The sequence below is a fragment of the Bos taurus genome, chromosome 14 (assembly GCF_002263795.3).
Source record: "Bos taurus isolate L1 Dominette 01449 registration number 42190680 breed Hereford chromosome 14, ARS-UCD2.0, whole genome shotgun sequence".
Classification (NCBI taxonomy): domain Eukaryota; kingdom Metazoa; phylum Chordata; class Mammalia; order Artiodactyla; family Bovidae; genus Bos; species Bos taurus.
The window spans coordinates 73653142-73677352 of record NC_037341.1 but is presented as its reverse complement, the minus strand read 5'-3'; the positions used below and the strand labels follow the sequence as shown (position 1 = coordinate 73677352).

At 37.2% G+C, this 24211-nt stretch overlaps 1 protein-coding gene across 1 annotated transcript; it reads right to left on the bottom strand.

Moving 5' to 3' along the window:
* Positions 1 to 1033: 1033 nt before the first annotated feature.
* CALB1 (calbindin 1) lies at positions 1034 to 22962 on the bottom strand. The gene is made up of 11 exons (NM_001076195.1): positions 22671 to 22962; positions 22064 to 22140; positions 18034 to 18108; positions 8688 to 8771; positions 8525 to 8581; positions 5018 to 5095; positions 4287 to 4342; positions 4158 to 4197; positions 3977 to 4030; positions 3039 to 3110; positions 1034 to 2695 (listed from the first exon to the last, which is right to left on the bottom strand). The coding sequence occupies exons 1-11, from the start codon at positions 22747 to 22749 to the stop codon at positions 2582 to 2584; spliced, it is 786 nt and encodes a 261-aa protein (NP_001069663.1). The 5' UTR covers positions 22750 to 22962; the 3' UTR covers positions 1034 to 2581.
* Positions 22963 to 24211: the final 1249 nt, after the last annotated feature.

Genomic DNA, 24211 nt, shown 5'->3' with positions numbered 1-24211 from the left:
GAAGATGATGTAACACCCCTAAGACCTCTGTATTCATTTGTATGAAGCACCTGACTTTAATAAAATCAGGACTGCTGACCCCACATGACTTTTGTATAACATCTCAGTGTATAAAAACAGACCCTGGAAAAATAAAAAATGGGATAAATTCCTCCAAAGACTGGTCTTCCCATGTCGTTCTTTCTCTCACCTTCTGGCTGAATCCCCATCTGGAACGTGGAGGCTCGTCAAGCCTACTAATTATGCCTGGGCTTCTAAGATCTGACCAGGGAGGCCTTAGTGTCTCCTTCTGGAGAATGGGAGGACGCCTGTGGCCTACATAGGTGACATAAATTCCTTATTTTGGAATTTTATTAGCTTTCCACGTAAACCAAGTTATTCAGCCTCTTTTCTCCACTGAATTTTCCTGCTGAGCTATCCTTATTCTATTACTCTTTATATCTCTAATTAATATTTAATTAAAGCTATCGTATCCTGATTGCTGAAGCCGTCTCCCCTTCGAATTTCCCTGGATCCACTGGGGCTGGACCCTGGCAAATTCTGTATATTGTTTCTATGCCTCTGGAGAATATCTTTCATAAAGAAATATTTGATTATGTTTGTTGAGATTTCTTTGTAAATCTTAATGTCAGAGACACCTATTAATTCAATGAGGCATCCCATAATTTGATAATAATGGGTCAAGCAGGTTTACATTTATTTAAATGTCTTGTGCTGTGCTTAGTCACTCAGTCATGTCCAACTCTTTGCACCCCCATGGACTGTAGCCCACCAGGCTCTTCTGTCCATGGGATTCTCCAGGCAAGAATACTGGAATGGGTTGCCATTCTTCTCTAGGGGATCTTCCCAACTCAGGATCGAACCCAGGTCTCCCGTGTTGCAGGCAGATTTTTTTTACCATCTGAGCCACCAGGGAAGCCCATTAGACATCTTAGGGTGTAATAATTTTGATAACCTACATTTCCCATGGATTGATCATGGGTTACGTGTTCATTGACTTTTTTGAGGAAGAAAAGAGAAGTACAAGAAATTATTAAAGTTATTTCTGTTTTTATTTATTCTTAGTAGTTAAATTCAGCCTAAGACCAGTGCTTCCATTTACACACTAAAAGCAAAGCCAGTCTACCACTGAAATCACATGATAAATTTTATTTTTTGGCAATCTTTTCTGTTCATTCTTGGGGGAAAGAAATACCTCACTTTTTGTTACTTATATGAATTGAGGAAATCAGTGCTGAATTTATAGAATGGCAACATTCAAAGTGACCCAGAACCATTAACTCTTTGGTAGTAACTATAAATTTCAGAGACACATCTCTCATAGTTCCCTGCTTCACAATCAAAAAATGAGAAATCACCAAGCATTACATGTCAACTATAACCAGTATAGTATATTCTAGCTACAAATATATGAAACTGTGGCTTGAATGTGTGTCAAGAGAATGTTTTAGAATTACCCTTACTAAATAAGATAAATGACTGCATTAGCATTTCTTTTCAGATGTTCTTGTTAACTCATTTGAAACTATCTGCAGATAGAAATAGAACTAGTTTGAATGCTGATCTCAATATGAAATACAGAATTCACAGAATAGACAAAATTGTTGATGTAACATTCAATAATCAGGGTGCTATGAATTTTACATTAAAATTCACTTATGTAGTAAAAATAGAGCTGTCATAGCTAGAAAAAATTATTTTCAGAGACAGCAGTTACCCTGGGCGGAAAAGAACAGTTCTACATAGAAAGAAAATCCAAGAAGTATGCAAAGTAAACACCAGGATACGTGATATATATAATTTAATCAGATAGTACATAGACTATGACATAAAACAGCAGTTTCCTAGAATAATTATAGGCTGCAAGACATGAAACCAGTTAGAAAATGGGTTGAGGTCATACTCTTTGACAGTAGACTTATAAATACAAATGTAGAATTAGGTAGATCTATGCATTGTCTGCTTTTCCTTGTCATCAAATCAACTTGAACCAGTAGACTGATAAGAATTCAAGCAGTAGATGTATTGCTGATTCACTATATCTTGCCCAGTGAAGTGAGACTGTTAACCTCATAGAGCCGCGATTAACTATGGATTAATAGTTTGGTATTTTAGATGCAAAAGCACATTTCTTCTAATTGGAAATACAGCTCAGAACTATTTTGTTGGGCAGACTTCAGATTGTCTGAAATAAGAATACTTAGCTTGTTATTTATAATCCTTCTATTCAATAGTGACAAACATCAGAGACTAGGATTTTAGAGACTGATCCTGGTGGATTTTTGAGGGAAATCTTGTCCAATGACATGTATGGAAGGAAGAATATGTTAGGTTATTTTTTTTTTAATTGAGTGTATTGACTGGCCTGAGCATAGACATCTTCCTTTTCAGTCATATGGTTACAAAAACTGTACATTACGAAGAGTATAGAAGCAAACTGAAAAGAGTGCCACAGATCTTGGATAGTTATCTATATGCAGTTAAATTTACAGACAGAAAAGAAAATACAGCCTACATCCTTATGGTGCACAGTTATTTTTTAGATACAATGTATCACTAATAAGCGTCATGGTCATCAACCCTAGTTGTCACCAGCAGAGAGAATGAGAGCAAGATCCGTTCGGTATAGCTTCCCTCCATCCGATAAAGCCATTATACTTTTCTTGTATGTTGGAATATTATTAATATCCAGATCCTAAATAGGACATAGATGGTATTACAATCCAGTTAAACATGGAAGTGAATTAACCACTGTCAAGTAATAAAATATGAGACAAAACTGCTTGTTATACCAATCCATTAAGAAGAGTTGGATTAAATTCTTATACAAATGTGAATAAATCACAAGGTTGTTTTTAAAATCTATTTATCTCAGTTAAGCACTGATTCAGACCAGTATGAAATCAAGTTAAGAACTGAAATCTACTTCTTCTCCTCTATAAAGTTTTAAAGTAGATTCTCCAAAGTAGATGTGTGGTTGCATCTGGATGGATCCATCAAGTCTGCTTAAGAAGGAAATGGCAAGGTAATGACATTACCTGTTTATTTTTCTCACACAGATCCTTCAGTAAAGCATCCAGTTCATTTTCATCTATGTATCCATTGCCATCCTACGGGAGGGGTAATAAAACAATATATAAGCAACCTCATCCACAAAAAAGGCAAAGGTAGTAAAATGGAAATAATTGAAATCCTCAGAAAATCTGCCTACTGCAAATTTGGCAGATATACTAACCTTGTAGGTCAGACCCTCAACTTTTGAACTGCTCCAAAGTCCCAAAACAGATACGAATTTCCTCTCATTCAGACCTTATATTTGTAAAATGCTTCGAAATTTTCAAAGTGATTTTACGTTTACTATTTCCCTGTATGTTAACAATATCACTACCTCTTGTTGAAGTAAGAAATTAATCACAAATGTTTTGATGGAGGGAGGACATAGGCATCGGGGAAGCATATTCCCGGCCTGTAATAGAGGCGGGCCGTTATCACATCATGCAGTGGGAGAGCTGTGCTAGGGTCTCCAGAGGACTGGCTTGGTCCAGGAGGAAAGAAATGAGCAGAAACAGAGCATGTTGACTACTGACGTCATACCCAACCTTTCCTCACACACGTGATCTCACTATACCCTTTGTGGGAGAATCCCCGCCGGATATTTTCATCCAGCTCAATCTTCATTCCACCCTGCGGAGTGAGTATTATTATCTCTTGGTTACAAATGAGGAAATTAAGGGTCAGAGGAGTTTGGTATCTTATTCACAGTTCACAGGAGATAAATTGTAGCGTGGGATTTGAATCAAATTCGTCTAATTTGGGATATAACGTAATTCATTTCCTATGACAAGAATAAATTGGCTGAGTAATTTTAATAGCTCATGTTTCTTTAAATATAACCTTGAGATTGAGGCTTTTTTTCCCTTTTTCTGAATTTTTCTAAAAAATCAAATTACAGATAAGAAACACTTTTTTTTTTTACCTGATCGTATAACTCAAAAGCTTTATTGAACTCTTTCCCACACATTTTGACTCCCTAGATGATAGAGAAGAGGGCAAAGATTAAAATGCTACAATTACATTTCATTGTGCTTCCCTTGGCAGATATCCCACATTTTACCCTTTTGAGAAATATTATGTATGGTAGAGAAAAAGAGAAATACCTGAAATTTAAGAAGAAAATTCTCCTGCACGGGTAGTAATCTTTTGAGAGAAAAACATTATATAATTGCATTAGATTTTTGACAAAGGTCAGCTTATAATGGTTATATTTGCATAGCTCCTAAACTCACCTGGCCATCTCAGTTAATTCCAGCTTCCCATCATTATTTGAATCAAACAATTTCAACTGAAAGACAGAAGGCATTATTTTGTATTGAAAAAAAGTACTTGTTGCATAGAGAAGGAAATTCAAAATAAAGAAGTTTGAGTAATCAATTACCTATATAGATGGCAAAATTCTAGAAACTAGCATTTATTAAACTTTCAGTGAAAAATTTCAATTCTATGACTTGTCAATTACAAAAGTTTATCACAACAATATAAAACAGAGTAAGAGTGATCTTACACTAGACTTCTGGAACATCATTGTTTATTTTTCTTGCAAATATGTGTTTATATGTATCAAGATGTGGGAGATATGGTGTCTGGCAGTACACATCCTGAAACTTTCCAAATAATAGTAGGAAAATAAATATTTGTTTTCCTCTTTTAGAGCATCAAAGAGTAAAGCAGATAATATGAATAAATCCTTACAGAATAAATTTTTGAGTAAGTGATCTTTTGATAGATGAAAATTACCTAACTCCACAAGAAAGGAAAAGCTCATACACGGAGCCCTGAAGCTAGCCTTACAAGATAGAAGCTTTGTAGGTATTTCACTTTTCAAGTGAAATGATTCATGTGTGCATATGATGCCCACACCATGGTTTATTCATTTCATCCTGTGTAGTCTTGGGAATTAGCCAGAACACAGTAATATTTCATAGGCTCTTGGCTATAATCTTTTCAAGATCAGTCTTACCATTAGGTCTGTATACTCAGCTAGTTTTGTATCATCAACAGTCTTGTTTGCTTTTTCCAGCAAGTCCTTTAGAAAGTTCTGTTAAGACAAAAAAACATAAATTTCATCAATAACAATCTGCTTTCTTCACAGCCTGCCTTGAGATGGAACACCCCAGGAATACAACGAAAGTCTCTTTTTGAGACTAGTACTGGATAAAAGGAGGACATTAGAAGAGAGGTCCTCTTGGCATTCCAGCAGTGACGCTGCCTTTGACGGGTGTGATATCTGCCTTTTACTGAGAACTGATCTGTCAGACCATGCTATGGTATGCTATGCTTTTATGATTTCAATTAAAAGAGAAGTTCGATTGTGCACCATGTAGGAATCAGAGTAAAAACCTATAAAGTCAGCCAGCCCAATGGATGCATTTCTTCCCAATGGTATCTTCACAGATACTCATGCGATTCTTCTCCAAGAAATAAGAAACACTGTGCATGTGTGTGTGCTAAGTCATTTCAGTCGTGTCCGACTCTTTTGCAAGCCCATGGACTGTAGCCTGCCAGGCTCCTCTGTCCATGGGATTGATTCTCCAGGCAAGAATACTGGAGTGGGTTGCCATGCCCTCCTCCAGGGATCGGTCCTGCGTCTCTAATGTCTCCTGCATTGGCAGGCAGGTTCTTTGCTTATGAGCCACTTGGGAATCCCAAGAAACAGAATGGACCCCCTTATACCTTTTTGAGGTATGTGAATGATTATTAGTATACAAGGTAGAGATCTACCCTTAATTTCAAGTGCATTTTCTGCCCTTACAATCTGTATTTCCATATCAGTGTATAGCCAGTATGAAGCACATTTCACTAGAGGCTGGGTTAGCTTTTAGGTTTGATGCAGTCCAAAGCACCTTGGTTAGAATGTTTCACCTGACTGTTCAAACTAAAATAGTTGGCTGCAGGCGTTACCTAATTCTTGAAGGATATGAATCACACCAAAGTAGAAATTAATATGGGAAGGATGAAAAAAAAGATGATTATTAATTTGACAGTTGAAGTTTAGGAGTGATTTTAATTTTTCTACCACAGAAATAAATCAAATAAAAGCTTTCAAAAGCTTGCCATATAAATGACAATGTAAGTACTTAAGAATATAATAGTTTTTCACTTTGTCTAGTGCTGTTCATTTGCAATTTCTTTATTTGTTCAGAAAAATGAATTACTGCAATTATGGAAAACTGAGCTGATATGTTAAGACATTATTGAAGGATTGGGTTTCTTCAGCTTTGCTGTCATATATCTCCCTCCCAAATTTTCTAGTTCTGCTGGGATGATTTAACTTCATTATTTTCAATGGAGACTTTTTTCTTGGTTTCATAATTTTATTTTCACTTCAAACATTCCACTTAAAATTCAAAGTGAAGCATGAAAAATTCAAAGTTATCTGTTGGGGATGAATTTTATTTTTGAACCATATGAGGCTTTTGTCAGAGACTAATTGGGTTAAAAATCCTCATCAGAGACTAAAATGGTGGTCACAAAAATAGCCTGGGAGAAACTTCAGGACGCTGAGATTCAAAGTCATGTCTGAGAGCAAGCAATGTTTTACTCCATTATGGAATCTTAAAATTAGCTTTCTTGAAAGATCCATTAAAAAAGAATGCCAACTTATCTTCAAAATTCCCCAGACAGAAGTACTTCTATTTAGAATCTCTTCTGAGAATAAAATTTAGAACAAAGAAGGTCAGTATTGGAAATGAGCTAAAGTTTCTTTATAAACTTGAAATGATTTTTAAAAGAATTTTTTTGGTCCAGTAGAATAAAAACACAATAATTTAACTGTCACCTTGTGGGTTGCTGAATTACAAATTTGTGAAAAATATAGTTTTTGTTGATTTCATGTGAAAAATGTTTACATTTCTAAGTGTTGTTAGTCCCACATGCTTTAACGATTTTGCAATTATACATGTGTGCTAAGTAGCTTCAGTCTTTGTGACCCTATGGACTGTAACCTGCCAGGCTCCTCTGTCCATGGAATTCTCCAGACAAGAATACTGGAGTGGGTGGCTGTGGCCTCCTCCAGGGGGTCCTCCCGACCCGGGTATTGAACCCACATCTCTTGAGCCTCCTGCACTGGCAGGCAGTTTCCTTACCACTAGTGCCACCTGGGAAGCCCTCCATTATACAAATACGCGTAACTCAGACAATGTTCAATTACGACCGGGAAACCATGTTTGATATTCCTGTTTCCCTACAGAACAGCAGAAGAGGTAACTCTTAGTGACTAAAGCTGAAAACTTTTGATGTTGTGGGAAAGAAAATCATTGCTATTATCAGATATTCTGTGGCCAAAGCAAGGTTCTCTTCCCGAGCAGCTGAGTACTCTTGAGAAATTATCTAATTTCTCTGAATTTCAGTGTGTTTGTTTGTATAATGGGAATTATAATACCTCCCATGCAAATTTTCTTTGAGGACTAATGTTAAAATACATGTTAAGCATCTAGTATTATGCCTGCCACATAGCAGGTGCTCATTAATTATTAATTTGTTTCCTTTCTAGTTACTCTATATCCTAAAGATAGAGAAAATAGAGTCTTTCAAACTGAGAAGTGTTGAGGTCAATTTAAAAAAATGAGAGATGGTTTTGTATTTCTGAAAGGCTAGTAAATTATTGAGTTCATGAATAATATAATTTATATTGTACCTGTATTTCACAAAACCTCTAAGATGCAACATCTTACTTGAGCCTCACAATAAATTGAAAGGTAGGTGTTATTACCCTCATATAAAGAATGAAAAAGTGAGGCAGAATGATAAAGACATTTGTCCATAGACCAGACTTGATTTCAGATCTCTTTACCTTTTCCTTCCTATCTTCCTCCTCTCCTACCAGCTCCTATGTACACTTCTGAGATACGAATTGATAAATTCATTTCCAAAGTTACAGTTTTTCAGAAGTTTGATTATATTAGGACTTTGTAAGCCTGGAGTCTTGGAAGCAAACTAGTTCAGAGATCACAGCTCAATGTCCTGTTTCCGTGTAGACTTCAGTTCATCACTTAACTTCTCTTCACTTTTTTCCTTACTGCAGTAACATTAATCCCACAGAACTCACATAAAGGTTAAATAAGATGTGTATAAAGTGCCTGGCATACAACTGGTGTCCAATAGTTGTTTCTTTATCTTTAAAGGGAAATCTATATAGTTGTTTAATTTATAAGGTAAAATGTCAAATTTTAATGAAAATAATCTGACTTATTTGGCTTAGTGTACCATTATATATCTATCTATCATCTATCTATCCCTTATTAACAATTGGTACACACCACAGAAAATGCCAGCTGCTGAACAGAATTTCAAGAGGTACTTGAAGTCTCTTTTTTGATGTCGTACTTTATTAACCACGTGGAAGAGTGGATGAAAATGTACCATTGCTTAACGTTAGTTTCTTTTGTGGGAAGTTTTTTTTAAAAAAACCCACAAAATTCATAATTGCATTTGAAAGGGGAAAATGTACACATTTTTCTTTGCTTACCTTAAGCTCCTCAGTTTCTATGAAGCCACTGTGATCAGTATCATATTTTCTCCATGTCTGTAAGTAATTTTGGATAAGGAAGACCAAACACATTAGAAAAGGTCACAATTCCCCCACTTTCAGATATCTGAAGATATCACTCAGTGACAAAGGTTTCCTATACCTTCATGAATTCCTCACAGGACTTTAGCTGCTGGCATCGGAAAAGCAGCAGGAAGTTCTCTTCTGTGGGTAACACATGAGCCAACTGGAAAAGATCGAAGAAGCTGGTGTGAGGAGCTTGAAAGCAAGTCTCTCTCGTTTCCTGCTCTTAGTTGTGCTTGACCATGATTTTATTACCCAGAAAACTAGGAGAGGAGAAACATGGCAATCGATTTTCCCTTTCAGATACTTTGTCCCTACAAAGTGCCATCGTGTTTTGCAGGGCTTGCTGCCCTTTGAGGGACCGGTTCTCAGGTCAGGGAGGAGGCTGCAGCAAGCATGCCTAGGGAGTGCAGGGAAGGGTGACTGACACTTCTCGTCTGCTAGACACACAAGCAGACTCATGCCGCTGGCTCGACCCCTGCATCTTTCCTGTGCCCCAGATCAGGTCTTTTCCTGTGAGGGCCCAGAAGATGGCACACGTGGGGCCATACATTTCATAAAAGAAGAAGCTGAGAGATATGAATGTAGCAGAGAGGACAGAAGGCAAAAAATGAATTCTGAAAGTCGAAGGAGAAAGCTTATTAAGAGATGCAATGGAATATAAACTAAGGACAATTGTAAAACAAGAGAAAGAGAGATGGAAAAAGACACTTTACAGGGAACAGTGGAAACTGAATGGTAATAGGGAATATCAGTTCTCAAATGTTTGGTGTCTGCTAAAAGGACATCTGTTGCTTGAGTCCAGGGCTTAAATTTTATTTGATGATCTCCTTTGAATGACCCGATGACATTTCTCCTAAGATCTCATTTTGTAACTTCAATGCTCCTTTTTTTTTTGGTGGAAAGAAGGACTCCAGATCCCATTTTAGGACGAATACAATCTATCTATTGTGCGCAGGGAATGTGGGAGCTGGACTGATGTCCTAATGAAGGTGTGTGCTCTATTCCTGGGCAGCTGCTAATTAGCTGTGGTCCCCAGCAACTCCCTCAGCCATTTCTGGAACTTAGCATGCTCATCACTTAAAATGAGGAGTTGAAATAGAAACCAGTGTCTCTTAAATGTGTTGGGTTCAAAATGACTTTGAGAATCTGTTAGAATCACTGTGTCTTCACCATTAAAGAATGAACCTAAACACTATATTTCATCTAATTTCCAGAAGTTGATGAATCCCTGAAGTACAGGCAGGGACCCTCATCTGTGAATTTTAAACTAAAAAACCCGTGGTCTAGATTAACCTTTAGGTCAGCATAAATGCCAAAAGTCTACCAAATTATAGAACAGACTCACACTTAAAAAAAAATATTGTCCTTTTAGGTCCATTTAAAAATTTTAAATATAAAATGTATCATTCTATCTTATATGCAAGTAACCTCAGCTTCTTTATGCTGTATATGTCCTTTAACATCTTATTTTTAGATCTTTGAAATAATATTTCAAATTAGAATCATTCAGGCACTAATAATGGGATGAAATGAAGGGGTAGAGCCAGATATCTTATTAGGATGTTTGGTATGACTATCAGAAAACATTTTCTTATTTCCAAAGGTCAATAGTATGGTTATGCATTAATGCAAGCATTAATTTAGGAAACAGGAAATAGCCAATGCCAACTCTGTCTTTATTGGTATGTAAATTGTCAGATACCCCATTGTAAACTATTGGTAGACCTACCCATAACCCACCCATTTCAGGAGGGCAAAGACTATTCTTTGTCTGCATCCCCTGAATACTTAGTGTGGTACTCAACATGTTAGGTGCTTGACATAAACGTTTGGATTTGGTTAATAATTTTACTTCATTAAAAGTACCTACTTAACATGATTTGTAGTGAGCATATTTTTTATCTTTGTTGTGATTTTCTATATTGCTTGGATTTTCAAAATTACTGTACATTGTTTTGAACAAAATAATAATTTTTCTTTAAAAATCTACTTATCAAAACCCACCAAATAGATAAAAACAGAAAAACTAAAAGACTGAGCTAGCAAGCAATGACCACATGTAAAATTAGGGATATTTTAACCTCTTTTGTTTCAAAAATTAAACTTTACATAACTGGCATGAAGTTCAGAGGTCTCTAAGAATGTCAAATATAGAGATGGCAAAATTGCTTTTTATGTTTAGTATAAATGTATATTTCTTCACCCGCTATTTTGGTCCTACTTGGTTTAATTATAATAAAATACATATTATATCTACATGCAACATAGTCAATCTTTTAACTTAATTGAACTGTTAATGTTAAATTCAATATAGTACCATCATATTTTATAGATGTTAGTAATGAGTCTTAAACACATAAAACACTGTCAGAAGACAAACCAGCCACTAAGAAAGAAGTAAGTATGTGTGGAGAGGATGTGGCTATGTGCTCAGTTTCTAAGTTGTGTCTGACTCTCTGCAACCCCATGGACTGTAGCCCGCCAGGCTCCTCGTGGGATTCTCCAGACAAGAATACTGGAGTGGGTTGCCATTTCCTTCTCCAGGGGATCTTCCCAACCCAGGGATCAAACCCCAGTCTCCCACATTGCAGGCAGACTCTTTACTGACTGAGCTATGAGGGAAGCCCCTTCACAACAAACAGATAACATAACAAATCATCTTTTGAGTATTTTTTGCCATGTCATGTGGTTTGTGGGATCTTAGTTCCTGGACCAGGGATTGAACCCAGACCCTTGGCAGTGAAAGCACTTAGTCCTAATCAATGGACCACTGGGGAAAGCATATGAATCAATATTCAAATTTCAGAGCTGGGTGCCGTAACTCCCCAGCTGTTGACTCTAATACCACATCTACAATGTGACTGAGGTCTTTTATAGAAGCTGTTAAGTAGGGCTGTTGTTGCCTCTCTTTTGCTAAGTCACTCTTGTCAACAGTAGTAGCCTGTATTACTTGTTCCAAGATTATTGCTGATTTCTTAATTTTCAGTCCACCAGCCTGCTTTTTTATAAACTCTCAAAACTTTATTATAAGTTGGAGAAGAGAGTTAAGAAAAGCAGAGAAATGAATGGAAGGCAGGTAACTGTGGCTACTAGGAGAATCTTTCAAAGCTTCTTTTATGAAAATTGCTTGCTTGTCACTGAGAGTGGGGAGGCAAAAATTTCTCTCTACTTGCCTGTCTTCTGTTTCAGTCTATGTACATCTAGAGGAAAGGGTCTGTGACTTAATTAATGTTTCTTTGCCTGGCACCTGCAAGAATTTCCATAGATATTTTACTCAACCAATAAATGAAGGCAGTTGACTATCCAGGGTCAGCACAGGCTGCGAGAATTCAAATAGCTTGCTACTAAGCAGTGAATAGGGGTTGGGGTGGCCACTGTGACTGCCATCCAGAGTTCTCTTAGGCGCTGGGGGTGTTGTCGTGGTCTCAGCTGTCAGGTCTGTTTGGGAGATTACCTGGGCTGACAAGACCTATGTTCCCAAGATGCACATAGGGATATAAAACCTAGCTCTCTCACTCAAAACTTGGGACATCTCCCAAGGGTTGTCCCAGTTCAGAGCTCACTGTAGGGTCAGCCAAAGTTGAGACTGTTTCACAGCCCAACGTCTCACTCTGCTCAGCTTTGTTCTTTTATTTCCCTCGGACAGGCACTGATTCCAAGAGCACTTCCTAATAAACTTCCTCATTGCTTCTCTTCAGCTCAGATATGGTCCCCAAAGGAACCAACCTGTCCCAGGACAGGGATCTTTACCACCTCTCTTCTATTACTAGCCATAATATGGAGCTCTTGACTATGTTTTGGATTAGGTTGAAATCCCTTGCTGTGGCTCATGTGGCCATGATTCAGTACCTATGAGGCACTGGACTGCAGGCTGGGGATTCATAGTCACTGACAGTAAGAACTTTACAGGGAGGCAGATAATTAAAAATTTTGTTTCAGACAATTTCAAAGCAAGAGATAACTACAGTGGTAAAGCTACACTCTAGGTGCTGGGAGAGAACACGTGAAGGACAACTTTACAAGAAATACAAATGAATGAGGTATATATTTGAAGACAATCTTGGTGCACGTTAGATTCTTTTGACACATATTAGTAAAACATTTACTTTCTTGGTTTGGAAGCCAAAGAAATATTTTTCTAGCCAGTGAGAAGTGAGTCCAGGAAATTGGGAAATTTAAAAGGCAAATAATCTTTTCACACAAATTAAAGGCTGCTGCTGCTAAGCTGCTAAGTCGCTTCAGTCATGTCCGACTCTGTGTGACCCCATAGACAGCAGCCCACCAGGCTCCCCGTCCCTGGGATTCTCCAGGCAAGAACACTGGAGTGGGTTGCCATTTCCTTCTCCAGTGCAGGAAAGTGAAAAGTGAAAGTGAAGTCGCTCAGTCGTGTCCAACTCTTAGCGACCCCATGGACTGCAGCCTACCAGGCTCCTCCATCCATGGGATTTTCCAAGCAAGAGTACTGGAGTGGGGTGCCATTGCCTTCTCCGTTTTTTAAAGGCTAGTTGAATTTAATAATTCGAATTTGACAAGTTGTAAGAATGGGGAAAAGATTGACATTAAGAAAAATGGCAAAGATTTTCTAATGAAATACTTTTATTTTTAATAATAATAGCAAGTACATTTACTTAGTTTTTATAGTGTACTAGGGCTTGTCTATTTTTGACATGTATTACCTGAGGTTGATATTCATGTCATCTGTGTTCACAACCAAGGAAACAGAGGCTCAGAGATGGTAAATGACCTGCTATCACATAGCTTACAGTTGGAGCCAGATTTGAAATCAGTCTGACTTTTTGATTTTGAGACTCTTGTCCTTTAACTATCACCCTCCATTAAAATCTTCAGTCTTAATAAACTATTTTAAAAATCTATCAAGAATGAAGTTCTAAATCAGGTTTTATTGTCAGTCATTTCCCCAAACTCTGAAGTAGAAAACTGTGTATGCTTAGTCATTCAGGCATGTTCAATTCTTTACAACCCAATGGACTGTAGCCCGCCAGGCTCCTCTGTCCTTGGAATTTTCCAGGCAAGAATACTGCAGTGTGTTGCCATTTCCTCCTCCAGGGTATATTCCTGACCCAGGGATTGAACCCTCATCTCCTGCAAGCCTCCTGCATTGCAGGTGAATTTTTTACCACTGAATCACCAGGGAAGCCTGAGGTAGAAAATTAGCTTACTATTTACAAAATTACATTTATTATGGTTAAACTTGCATGCTCAAATCCCACTATCAAGAAAAGAAGGAAAGTCCAGAAAAATGCCTGCTGCCCTGGGAGGGTTATTACAATTTTACAACTGAAATAGCTTTCCGATCTATTTTTTTCCGGTGGATGCACTGACCTGGACAAATAGACACAGAAAAACTCGAGAGGACACTGTTTTCTCACACAGTGCTCAGGCAATCAGGTGAAAAGTTTGCAGATTTGACATCCAGCTGAGGGAAACCTCTATACTTAATGTGAGCACCAGAGACGGAATTTCTATCATCTGCTAAATCATTCAGCCTCCCTCTTTGACTATTTTAACCAGAGACGGAATTTCTATCATCTGCTAAACCATTCAGCCTCCCTCTTTGACTATTTTAACCAGAGACGGAATTTCTATCATCTGCTAAACCATTCAGCCTCCCTCTTTGACTATTTTAACCAGAGACGGAATTTCTATTATCCGCTAAATCATTCAGCCTCCCTCTTTGCCTATTTTAACCAGAGACGGAATTTCTATTATCTGCTAAACCATTCGGCCTCCCTCTTTGCCTATTTTAATCAATCTTCTCTGCAATAGAGCTATTCGCCTGAATAAATTTAGAACATTTGACTGTCATGGTATTTGTTGAATTATCTCAGAATTTCAGAGTTCCTGTTTTGAGTTTGTATCAACAATCTCTTTATATCAAGCTGTATTTGTGTGAATTTGAAAATCTATTTAAAAGACATGAAACTTAAAAGTTCACAAGAAAGCATATTTGTACATTACCCTTCTTTTTACACGTTTTCACATGTCTAGGTAGTAACAGCATGTTGTTGGAAAGTGTCAGGCAACTTGGTTAAAACAGAAGTTTGAAAGTTAACCACTATATTTTCTGTTTTTTTGAACAACACGTTTCAATTAGAGCCAAGTCAATTTGACCTGGAAAGCAAACTACCACATAAATACCATTTGGTTTACTTTGATTAGATTTTGATGAGCCCCTGAATACACCTACGAAGTGGGCAATACATAAGCAAATCTAATCTCTTTTCCCTTTGAAAGTGAAAGTTATGGTATACTTGATGTGAGCGGATGGGAATCTGTAAACTATTATAAATTTTGGAAAACCTGGGTTTTTTTCATTCTTTCAAAGCTGGCTGAAATTCATGTATTTATGTTCCATGTTATATATAGGATTTCTTAACAAGTGATATATGTCAGATTGGAAAACAGAAAGGGTGAACTTGATTTAATACAACTTACTGGTGACACTAGAGGGCACATTATAAATTCAGGCATTCCCCACTCTCCTCCATTTTGTACATGTAATCTGTAGCTTTCAATTCCTTTTTTCCAATGATTTTTCGGAATCTCCTTTTTTCCTATCCGTCCTCCTTAACTAGGTTAAATACAATCAACCTGCATGTGAACTACGGCAGCAATCTCTTCCCTGTTCCCCCATTCTCTCCTTCTTGTTTCTCCAAGTACGGACCCTCCTCACTTCCTTCGTCTTGGCTGATAACTCTGATCAATAAAAAGAATTCTGGAATCAGAGTCAGATCTAGACCTGTATAAATGTTCTGTCACTCCTTGCCAGTGGGACCTTAGACGCATCATTCAACCTTTCTGAGCTTCAGTTTCTTTACCCATAAAGTGAGAAATCTTGGCTAGCTTTTCCTCTGGGTCCCATGCAGCAAAAAGTTTCATGTCCTGGAATAACTAAACTTTCTAATTAAGTCTTATGTGTTTAACTTCTCTTCTTTTAAACTCTTTCTGCTTTCACTGATTGAATGAGTGAGTGAGTGAAGTCTCTCAGTCATGTCTGACTCTTTGGACTGTGGACCCCATGGACTGTAGCCTACCAGGATCCTCTCTCCATGGGATTTTCCAGGCAAGAGTACTGGAGTGGGTTGCCATTTCCTTCTCCAGGGGATCTTCCCAACCCAGGGATTGAACTCGGGTCTCCTGCATTGCAGGCAGATGCTTTACCCTCTAAGCCACCAGGGAAGTCCTTTCGCTGATTGAAAGTGGTTCCCAAATCATATTTCAAGTGATTGGGTCAAATAACTTCTCTATACTTTGTGCATCCCTGTTCAGCCAGGCTAAATTTAAGCCTTGCCATAAGTAACCAATGAACTGAAGCTTGAAAATATTTTCTTTTAATGCAGAAAATATGTGGATTATTAATTGCAAAAAAAAAAAAAGGCTGAGTGGTTTAGAGGAAAGCGGCTGAAATTCTATTTAAGCTACAGCTTTCCTCAACTATAAATTTATTTTGTTATTATGAGGATCAAATGAGATCACGTGTTTGAAAACACTCACTAATTGTGTGTGTGCTCAGTCCCCTCAGTCGTGTCCAACTCTTAGGCCTGGACTATAGCCCTCCAGGCTCCTCTGTCCATGGGATTCTCCAGGCAAGAATTCTGGAGTGGGTTCCACGTTTGTGTAATGTCATACAAATAAATGAAAATTCTCTTTCTTACTGTTATTGCTATAAAAGTTCCTCAAGTCTTCATTTCGGTCTTCATTAACTTCTTCATTCTCTTCTGTTAACTATTTCTATCTTTCCCCACACAGAAATCCTTTTCTTTCATGTAACAGTTTCTTTCCCAAATTTCTGTGGAAATTCCTTACATCAAATCTCTAGGAAAATGTATTTGGTAATAACTCCTAGCTTCTCATTCAAATTAGACCTCAAATAATACTTCATAAATCATTATCCCATATAATATACAGTAAAATATAGATTCAAAATCGCTTTTTTCATCTTATCCTTTTAAAAATATAGAATCTATGTGAATCAGATCCATGCTTTTTGTGCTACTGTTAACAACCTAGGGTCACAGAAGAAATTTAAAATAGCTGAGCCCATTGGAGTCCTTAAGGTTAAATACATTAAATATAAGATGACAGTCTTTCCTGTACTAGAATTACAAAGTATGCCAAACTCTCAAATAGCCACATCTATAATTTCACTGATTTCAGAATTTCTGACTAGTTCTGAATAATTAGATTTATGTCATCTCATTTATGTTCATTTCAATGTTATTTTCTTATCCTTGATGATTCATATCTTGATTAGTTGGCTTCTATGTCAATCTATAAGTCCCATTACTATTAATTTATCTATTTATATAGTAATGAGTTATGCATAGGCAAAGGGAAAAGTGTATACTCCAGGGGAATATTTTAATTACAAAGATAATAATAGTATGTCCTTCTTTAACTCTATTTGTCGTAGCTGTTTAAAAATAAGTATATTTCACATTGACATCACTGGTGTCCTGTAACATCAATTTTTGAAAACCAGGTTAGTTCTCTGAATCAAAGGTAAATTATGACTAAGAATACTTCACAATCTAATACACTAGGAACATTATACAAAGAACATAATTATGCCTATTATTTGATATATTTTAAACTATGACCTTATTAATTTTTCTGGACAAAATTATCCACTCAATTTCTCTAATGGGTTGCAGAGATAAAGAAAGTAGCTAAGACATTAGATTTTATAAAAGTAAAAGTACTGTTTCACATATCTGAAGAATGCAAAAGAGTTAATGTATAGTCAAAGTTTTGCTTCCTTGATTCATAGACAAAAAAGTTGTCCTCACTAGGAAAAGATAAGATTTGACACTGAAGTTTCAGCTTTTAAAGACTCAAAATACCTACACATCATAAAATATTCACTCACTTTAAGTTCTTGTGTTTTTACATGGCCAACTGGCAATTTAAAATGGAACTTCAGAAAACAAGATGCAACTTTTTGCCATGATATCATCTTTAGGGCCTGCAAATAGTTCATTTTATTTTCTAACAGAAAAGTCTACACTATTAATAAGAAATACCAGTGAACCGTGTTCTTAGTTAGCGTTTTATTGGACTGAGGCTGGTAAGGTAATGGGATGAATACTCATCCAGAGGTGGGAACTTGAGTCTCTAACTGCCCCAAGACCAGCAGACAGTTGCACAGCCAGAGACAAATCATTTGACTTCTTTAGGTCTTAGTTTCGTTATATATTTAATTTTGGCTTGGATTATGAAAATTCTTAGGTCTGTTTCATTTCTGAGCAGTTTTTGATTTTATATCTCTGAACAAAAGATAGCATGTTACTTAAGTAAAATAAGCCTCTTAGAACAGGTTTTGCTTATTATGTTTGAGTTGAATACAACTTCAAAAAGCTCACTTATTAAAACCATATGAGAACAATGAATAAATTCCTTACCTCTACAATTCCTATTTTTCCATCATCTCTTTGTCCATACTGATCCACAAAAGTTTTCATCTCAGGTGATAACTCCTAAAATTATAACAAGCCAGGTAAGAAGAAGGTTTTTTAAAAAAAACAAACAGTATGTTTGTTATCATGTTAATAACTTGTTACAAAGAAAAACTGGAATTAGAATCATTTAGAATTATGCATATTGATTAACCTTTTCATGAAAATTAGGATGTAGCTGATGCACCAGTTTTACTGGTTTGAAATGAAAGACATAATTTCTGAATCAGTCATTATGATTTAACTTCTATTATTAGTTTTGAGAATATGTTATCCTTTAAAAATGTAGTCAGAATTATTCTGTTCATAACCTTTAGTGACTTTAAATATAGTGATCCTCATGAATGCACCTTAACATTACTTGCTTCGGGGAAGATTATTTTATATTGCTGCACTAATCATTCTATAACATTTTCCTTATTATAACATGCTTTATCCATGGAAGTTAATATTGTGTTTTCATCTTGGACAAGCAAATGTGAATGTTCAAAAGCAACTCATTTTTAAACAAAGAAAGTTTCCAGCGTGGAAGAAGCTGGAAATGTTCTTACAAATTAAAAATCAGAAAAATTTGTGTCAAATTAACAAAAATGACCTGACCGATTTGTACTTTCATTAGAAATACACGACACTGATGACCTTAGTTTGGATCACTGATTGTATACACTGAAGATCTTTGTCTCCAAGAGGAATTTAGGGAGTAGTTCTCCAGTGTTTCCTTGTTTCCATTTTCTACCAAGAGGATGTTCTCGTTTCCATTTAGTTACGTACAGAAGATTATTGAAGAGGGACAAAGTGAAAGCTTTCATCTCGTTTGACTTATCTTTTTCAATCTATTCTATTGCTTACATAACCTCTTCACATATTGACAGAATGGATAGCTCTGAACTGTAAACTAATGACCTGTACATAGATAGAACTAGTATTCAGGAAGTTGGATTTTATACCCTTGGGTCTTCAACATAGCCCATTTAAAATAGCCCAATTGCATTAACTGCAGCTGATGTAAAATAGGTCAGCCTTTATGAATGTCCTATTCTGTGTCCTTGGAAAAGTAAATTAAGGTTTCAGTTTTTATCATAACGAACAAGATGGTGATAGTATCTATCACACACATTTGCTCTAGGGATAAATAGCTTAACAGAGTTTGAGGGTTGTACTGAGGCTGAATATTATTATTACTAGTGTTACAAAATCCTACTTTGGTTAAACGTAAATATCTTTAATAGAAGGTAACAAATAGTAATTAAGCAGCTTAAAATAGGCTTAAAAAACCTCTTCCAATATGGATTAATTTCAACCTACCTTTATTACCTTAAACAGTGCAAAACATAATTACAATGATAATGATAATAAGTTAAAGCTTTATAAAAAATAAATGTAAATTTAGAGACTGTTTAGTGAAAAATGCTAGTTCTGAAAGTATATTAAGTTATGATATTTCATTAATGTTATATTCACCTACAGTTAATATTAGTGAAATTTTTGAAATTTCACATTATTAATATGCTAAGCCAAACAATTTTTCCATTAATACAGTAAAATCTGTTATCCTATTGCTAGAAATGCAAAGAAACCTGGTTTATAAGTTCAACCTTTAAGTTCTAAAAATAAAGAGAAGAAAAAATAGATAAAAGTTGATTTAATACAGTGAGGCCAGTAGTGAAATATTTGTCTAGTACATGAATGTTTCAATTCATATCTAGATTTAGATTTTAACTATTCAAACCTATACTACAATAATCAAGCTGTTAAGCAACTTGATATAATCCTGAACCTGTGCTCAGATTTGGTATTATTGGATTATAATCCAACAATACCATCTTCCAATATTCTAAGATTGGAAATTTAGCAGTAGAAAAAAATAATTAAGATCTAAAAGTTTAAAAAGACTAAGATGAAGTCATTGTTTACAAAAAGTATATATATTAAAATGGGAAGAGGAAAAGAAATATCTGAAAACATGTATAGAGTTTCTAAATATCTGAATTTCTAAGCTGAAAATAAATATTAAAATTACTTCTAGGAAAATTAAAATATAATCATTTAGCTGGTGGAAACATCTTTAAAGGTTTTAATTAGAAATTTTATGGTAAGATTTCTCAACCAGATATTTTAAATATATATATTTTAACTGTAGAAGAAAATGTTTTGTATTATTAGTCAAAGATATATAGATCTATAATGATAGTATTGCATGAATTTATGTACACGGTAATGTATAAGAGGGTATGGAGACAGTATATAATACATTTTCAATTTTATTTGATCCCATCCTATTACACTTTCAAATTTATGTAACATCAAATCTGGGTAAAACAATTCCCAGAGTGCGGTGTGCCGTGCTCAGTCGTGCCTGACTCCTTGTGACCCCATGGACTGTAGCCCGCCAGGCTCCTCTGTCCATGGGATTCTCTAGGCAAGAATACTGGAGTGGGTTGCCATTTCCTTCTCCAGGGTATATTCCTGACCCAGGATCCCAGAGTGCTCTCTGGTTTTAAATAAATTTTATTTAAATCATTGGATTTTAGCAACTGATAGCTTTTAATGCATTATAAATCATTTTGGTGTCCTCTGGCATTCTTTTGGAGCTTCCCTGGTAGCTCAGCTGGTAAAGAATCCGCCTGCAGCAATGCAGAAGACCCCTGTTCAATTCCTGAGTTGAGAAGATCCCCTGCAGAAGGGATAGGCTATCCACTCCACTATTCTTGGGCTTCCCTGGTGGTATAAAGAATCCAACTGCAATGCAGGAAACCTGGGTTCAATCTCTGGGTTGGGAAGATCCCCTGGAGGAGGGCACGGCAACCCACTCCAGTATTCTTGCCTGGAGAATCCCATGGACAGAGGAGCCTGAAGGGCTAGGCGTTATTTTAATATGTTGTACAGAGATGTGTGCCACTCAATTTTCAACTTAGATAGAACAAAAAGGTGACTATTAGTGAATTATATGTATATATATATATATATATGGCCATTCTTCTCAGTCTTGTCCAACTTTTTGTGATCCTGTGGGCCACAGTCCGCCAGGCTCCTCTGTTAACTATTATGTATATAACTCAGTGTTGGAGGTGGTGATTTGCTAAAAGCTCACACAATTATATTTTCCTCTAAAGATATATCTTTGTATCTTCATATATTATATGTATACATATAATGTGAAATCTCTATGCTGACAATATATTTTCTTAACAGGCTAATTTATGCCTAAAGGAAGCTATTCATAATTAGTAAAAATTAACTGATAGCTTAAATCACAAATATAGATTATTTTCAAAATCCCACTAATTGCTTCCCATTAGAGAATCACTTTGCTTGTTTAAAATGTGTGAAGTTATTAAAATTACATTTTACATCTCTAACTTTTGATTTTCTTCCTCACAACAGAAATGAACTCCCTTTTTGCTAAATTTCCTGCTCATTATTATGTTGCAAAGTTGTACAAATTTCCCCCAGTGAGGGAGGACATTTTCTCCTCACTCCAACCACATCAACATTACAAGAATAATAATTGGCAATAGAATAAGAGATCCATAATCTACAGATTGGTTTCCTGACCTCCAAGGGGCAGAAATGTATTTCTACTCGTTTACTTTTCAGGCTATTAAAGAGAGGTTAAAAATTACCTAACTGAACTCAATAGAAGAGGTGGTGATCTGCTAACAGGTCTCACCCACGCTTTCCTTTTAAGTACTATTAAAATACAAGTATACAATCTTTTAAACGCTCTGATTTCATATGGTAAGGCTTTTTCCCTTTAAGGAATTTCTCTCTCTCTCTCTCCTTTGTCTCTGTGTCTCCCCCTCCTTCTCCCTCTCTTTCTCCCTACACAATTTCAAAAGGCACTCTTTCTCCCCTTCTCAGTAAATAAATGTGTACGTCCCCGGAAACCATTTGATTTCGCTAGCTCTTTATGAGAACGCTAGAATATTTATTCAAGGACAAAGGTCTCTTTCCTCCCTTGCAAACTTCAACCTACCAAACCAGCCTTCTTCCGCGCCTGCTGGAGCTCCTGAATCAGATTCTGAAGCTCCTTTCCTTCCAGGTAACCACTTCCTGTAAAGACAAAGAAGCACCCAGTTGTCAGACATTTCACTCTTAAGTTTCTTCCCCGTTCAATTTCCACAATAGCTATTTTCCGGCCACTGGAGAGGTCCCATCTTGGCCTCAGTATTGATTATTGATTAACCCGCAAAAGATACACGACAGGGCAGTGGTCCCCTCCTGGGAGAGACCCACTAAGGGCAAAGGAGGATGGTTGGGTTGATGAGTGTAGCCATAGAAATTTTGCAGGGTAGGGTCTCTCTCGCTGTCGCTACCCTCCACCCCAACCCCCCACCTTCTATTAGTATCATCCTTGGAGAGAGAGAGAGAGAAAAAAAAAAAAAACTTTCAAGGTTTTGGGGTAACATAGAAACAACACACAAACTTTAAAGTTCATGGTTGGCAGCCAACTGGAGAGAGATTAGGGAGATGGGGGAAGAAGCAAAGAAAAGAAATGAAGGATAATCGGATCAGGAGGCTCAAGGAAGGGAAGAGGGTGGGACAAAGTTCTTCAAACAATTAAAAAGATAAAAGATAATCACCGTCAGCGTCGAAATGAAGCCAGATCTCAAAAAACTGTGAGGCTGTGATCAGAGATGATTGCAGGTGGGATTCTGCCATCGTAGAGCGGAGTGGGTGGTCTGCGTGGAGTATGCGCGTGTCAGCGCTGAAGTGGGGTGAGAACCTCAGGGTATAGGTGCGCGTGTGTCTGTGCACGTGCGCGAGTGTGGACGTCTATGTGTGTGTGTAAGAAGAAATCCCGGGCTGCAGGAGAAGGGAACTCAGGGCGCCGGCGCCGCCAGTCGCTGTCCTCGGTGCTGCTCGGCTCAGGCGTCCCCGGGAGTCCTCTCTGCGCGCGGGCTCCCGTTCTCGGTATTTATCCCGCAGTCGGGCCGGGCCACGCCTGCCCCGGCCTCCCATCCCTCAATCCCGCCTCTTGCTCGCAGCAACCTTCCACCCCTCCCTTCCCGTCTCCTCCTCTCCTCCCAGGAAAGCGAGCTGGAGCACTAGTTGTGAAGTGCAGAAAGCAGCAGGTGGTGGGAAATCCTTAGCTTACAAACTGGTTGCAGAAAATACTCATTTCCCTCCACATTCTCATGTCTGAAAGGAATCTTATTTCCGAAGACTATAGTGAAATATCGTGTGTGAAAAGGTTTTGATTTGCAGATGGAAGAGGAAAGCTAATGAAGGGTAGAACCACATAAAGGATGCTTACATTGTGTGTGTGCCTGTGTGTGTGCGTGGTTTCTCCAAGACGTTTGAGTGTTTGCTTGAACAAAATCGGGTGAAAGTTTAGCAAATATTAGATTAATGTGATGAACATATGCAATGAATCTATTGGTATCAATAGCTACTCTATTTTGTGCTTGTTGAAGACCATCACGTGAGTATTTGTTCAGTTCAGTTCAGTTCAGTCGCTCAGTCGTGTCTGAATCTGTGACCCCATGAATCGCAGCACGCCAGGCCTCCCTGTCCATCACCAACTCCCAGAGTTCACTCAAACTCAGGTCCATCGAGTCGGTGATGCCATCCAGCCATCTCATCCTTTGTTGTCCCCTTCTCCTCCTGCCCTCAATCCCTCCCAGCATCAGAGTCTTTTCCAATGAGTCACCTCTTCACTTGAGGTGGCCAAAGTACTGGAGTTTCAGCTTTAGCATCATTCCTTCCAAAAAATCCCAGGACTGATCTCCTTCAGAATGGACTGGTTGGATCTCCTTGCAGTCCAACGGACTCTCAAGAGTCTTCTCCAACACCACAGTTCAAAAGCATCAATTCTTCAGTACTCAGCTTTCTTCACAGTCCAACTTTCACATTCATACATGACCACTGAAAAAACCATAGCCCTGACTAGACGGACCTTTGTTGGCAAAGTAATGTCTCTGCTTTTGAATATGCTATCTAGGTTGGTCATAACTTTCCTTCCAAGGAGTAAGCATCTTTTAATTCCATGGCTACAATCACCATCTGATCATTTATATAAACAAGGCTTGCCAACATGAGAAAGCAGGATGATGTGTTGTTTTTTTTTTCAACTTGAAGTAGAATTATAATTGAAAAGTGACAGAATTTAAACTATAAAATC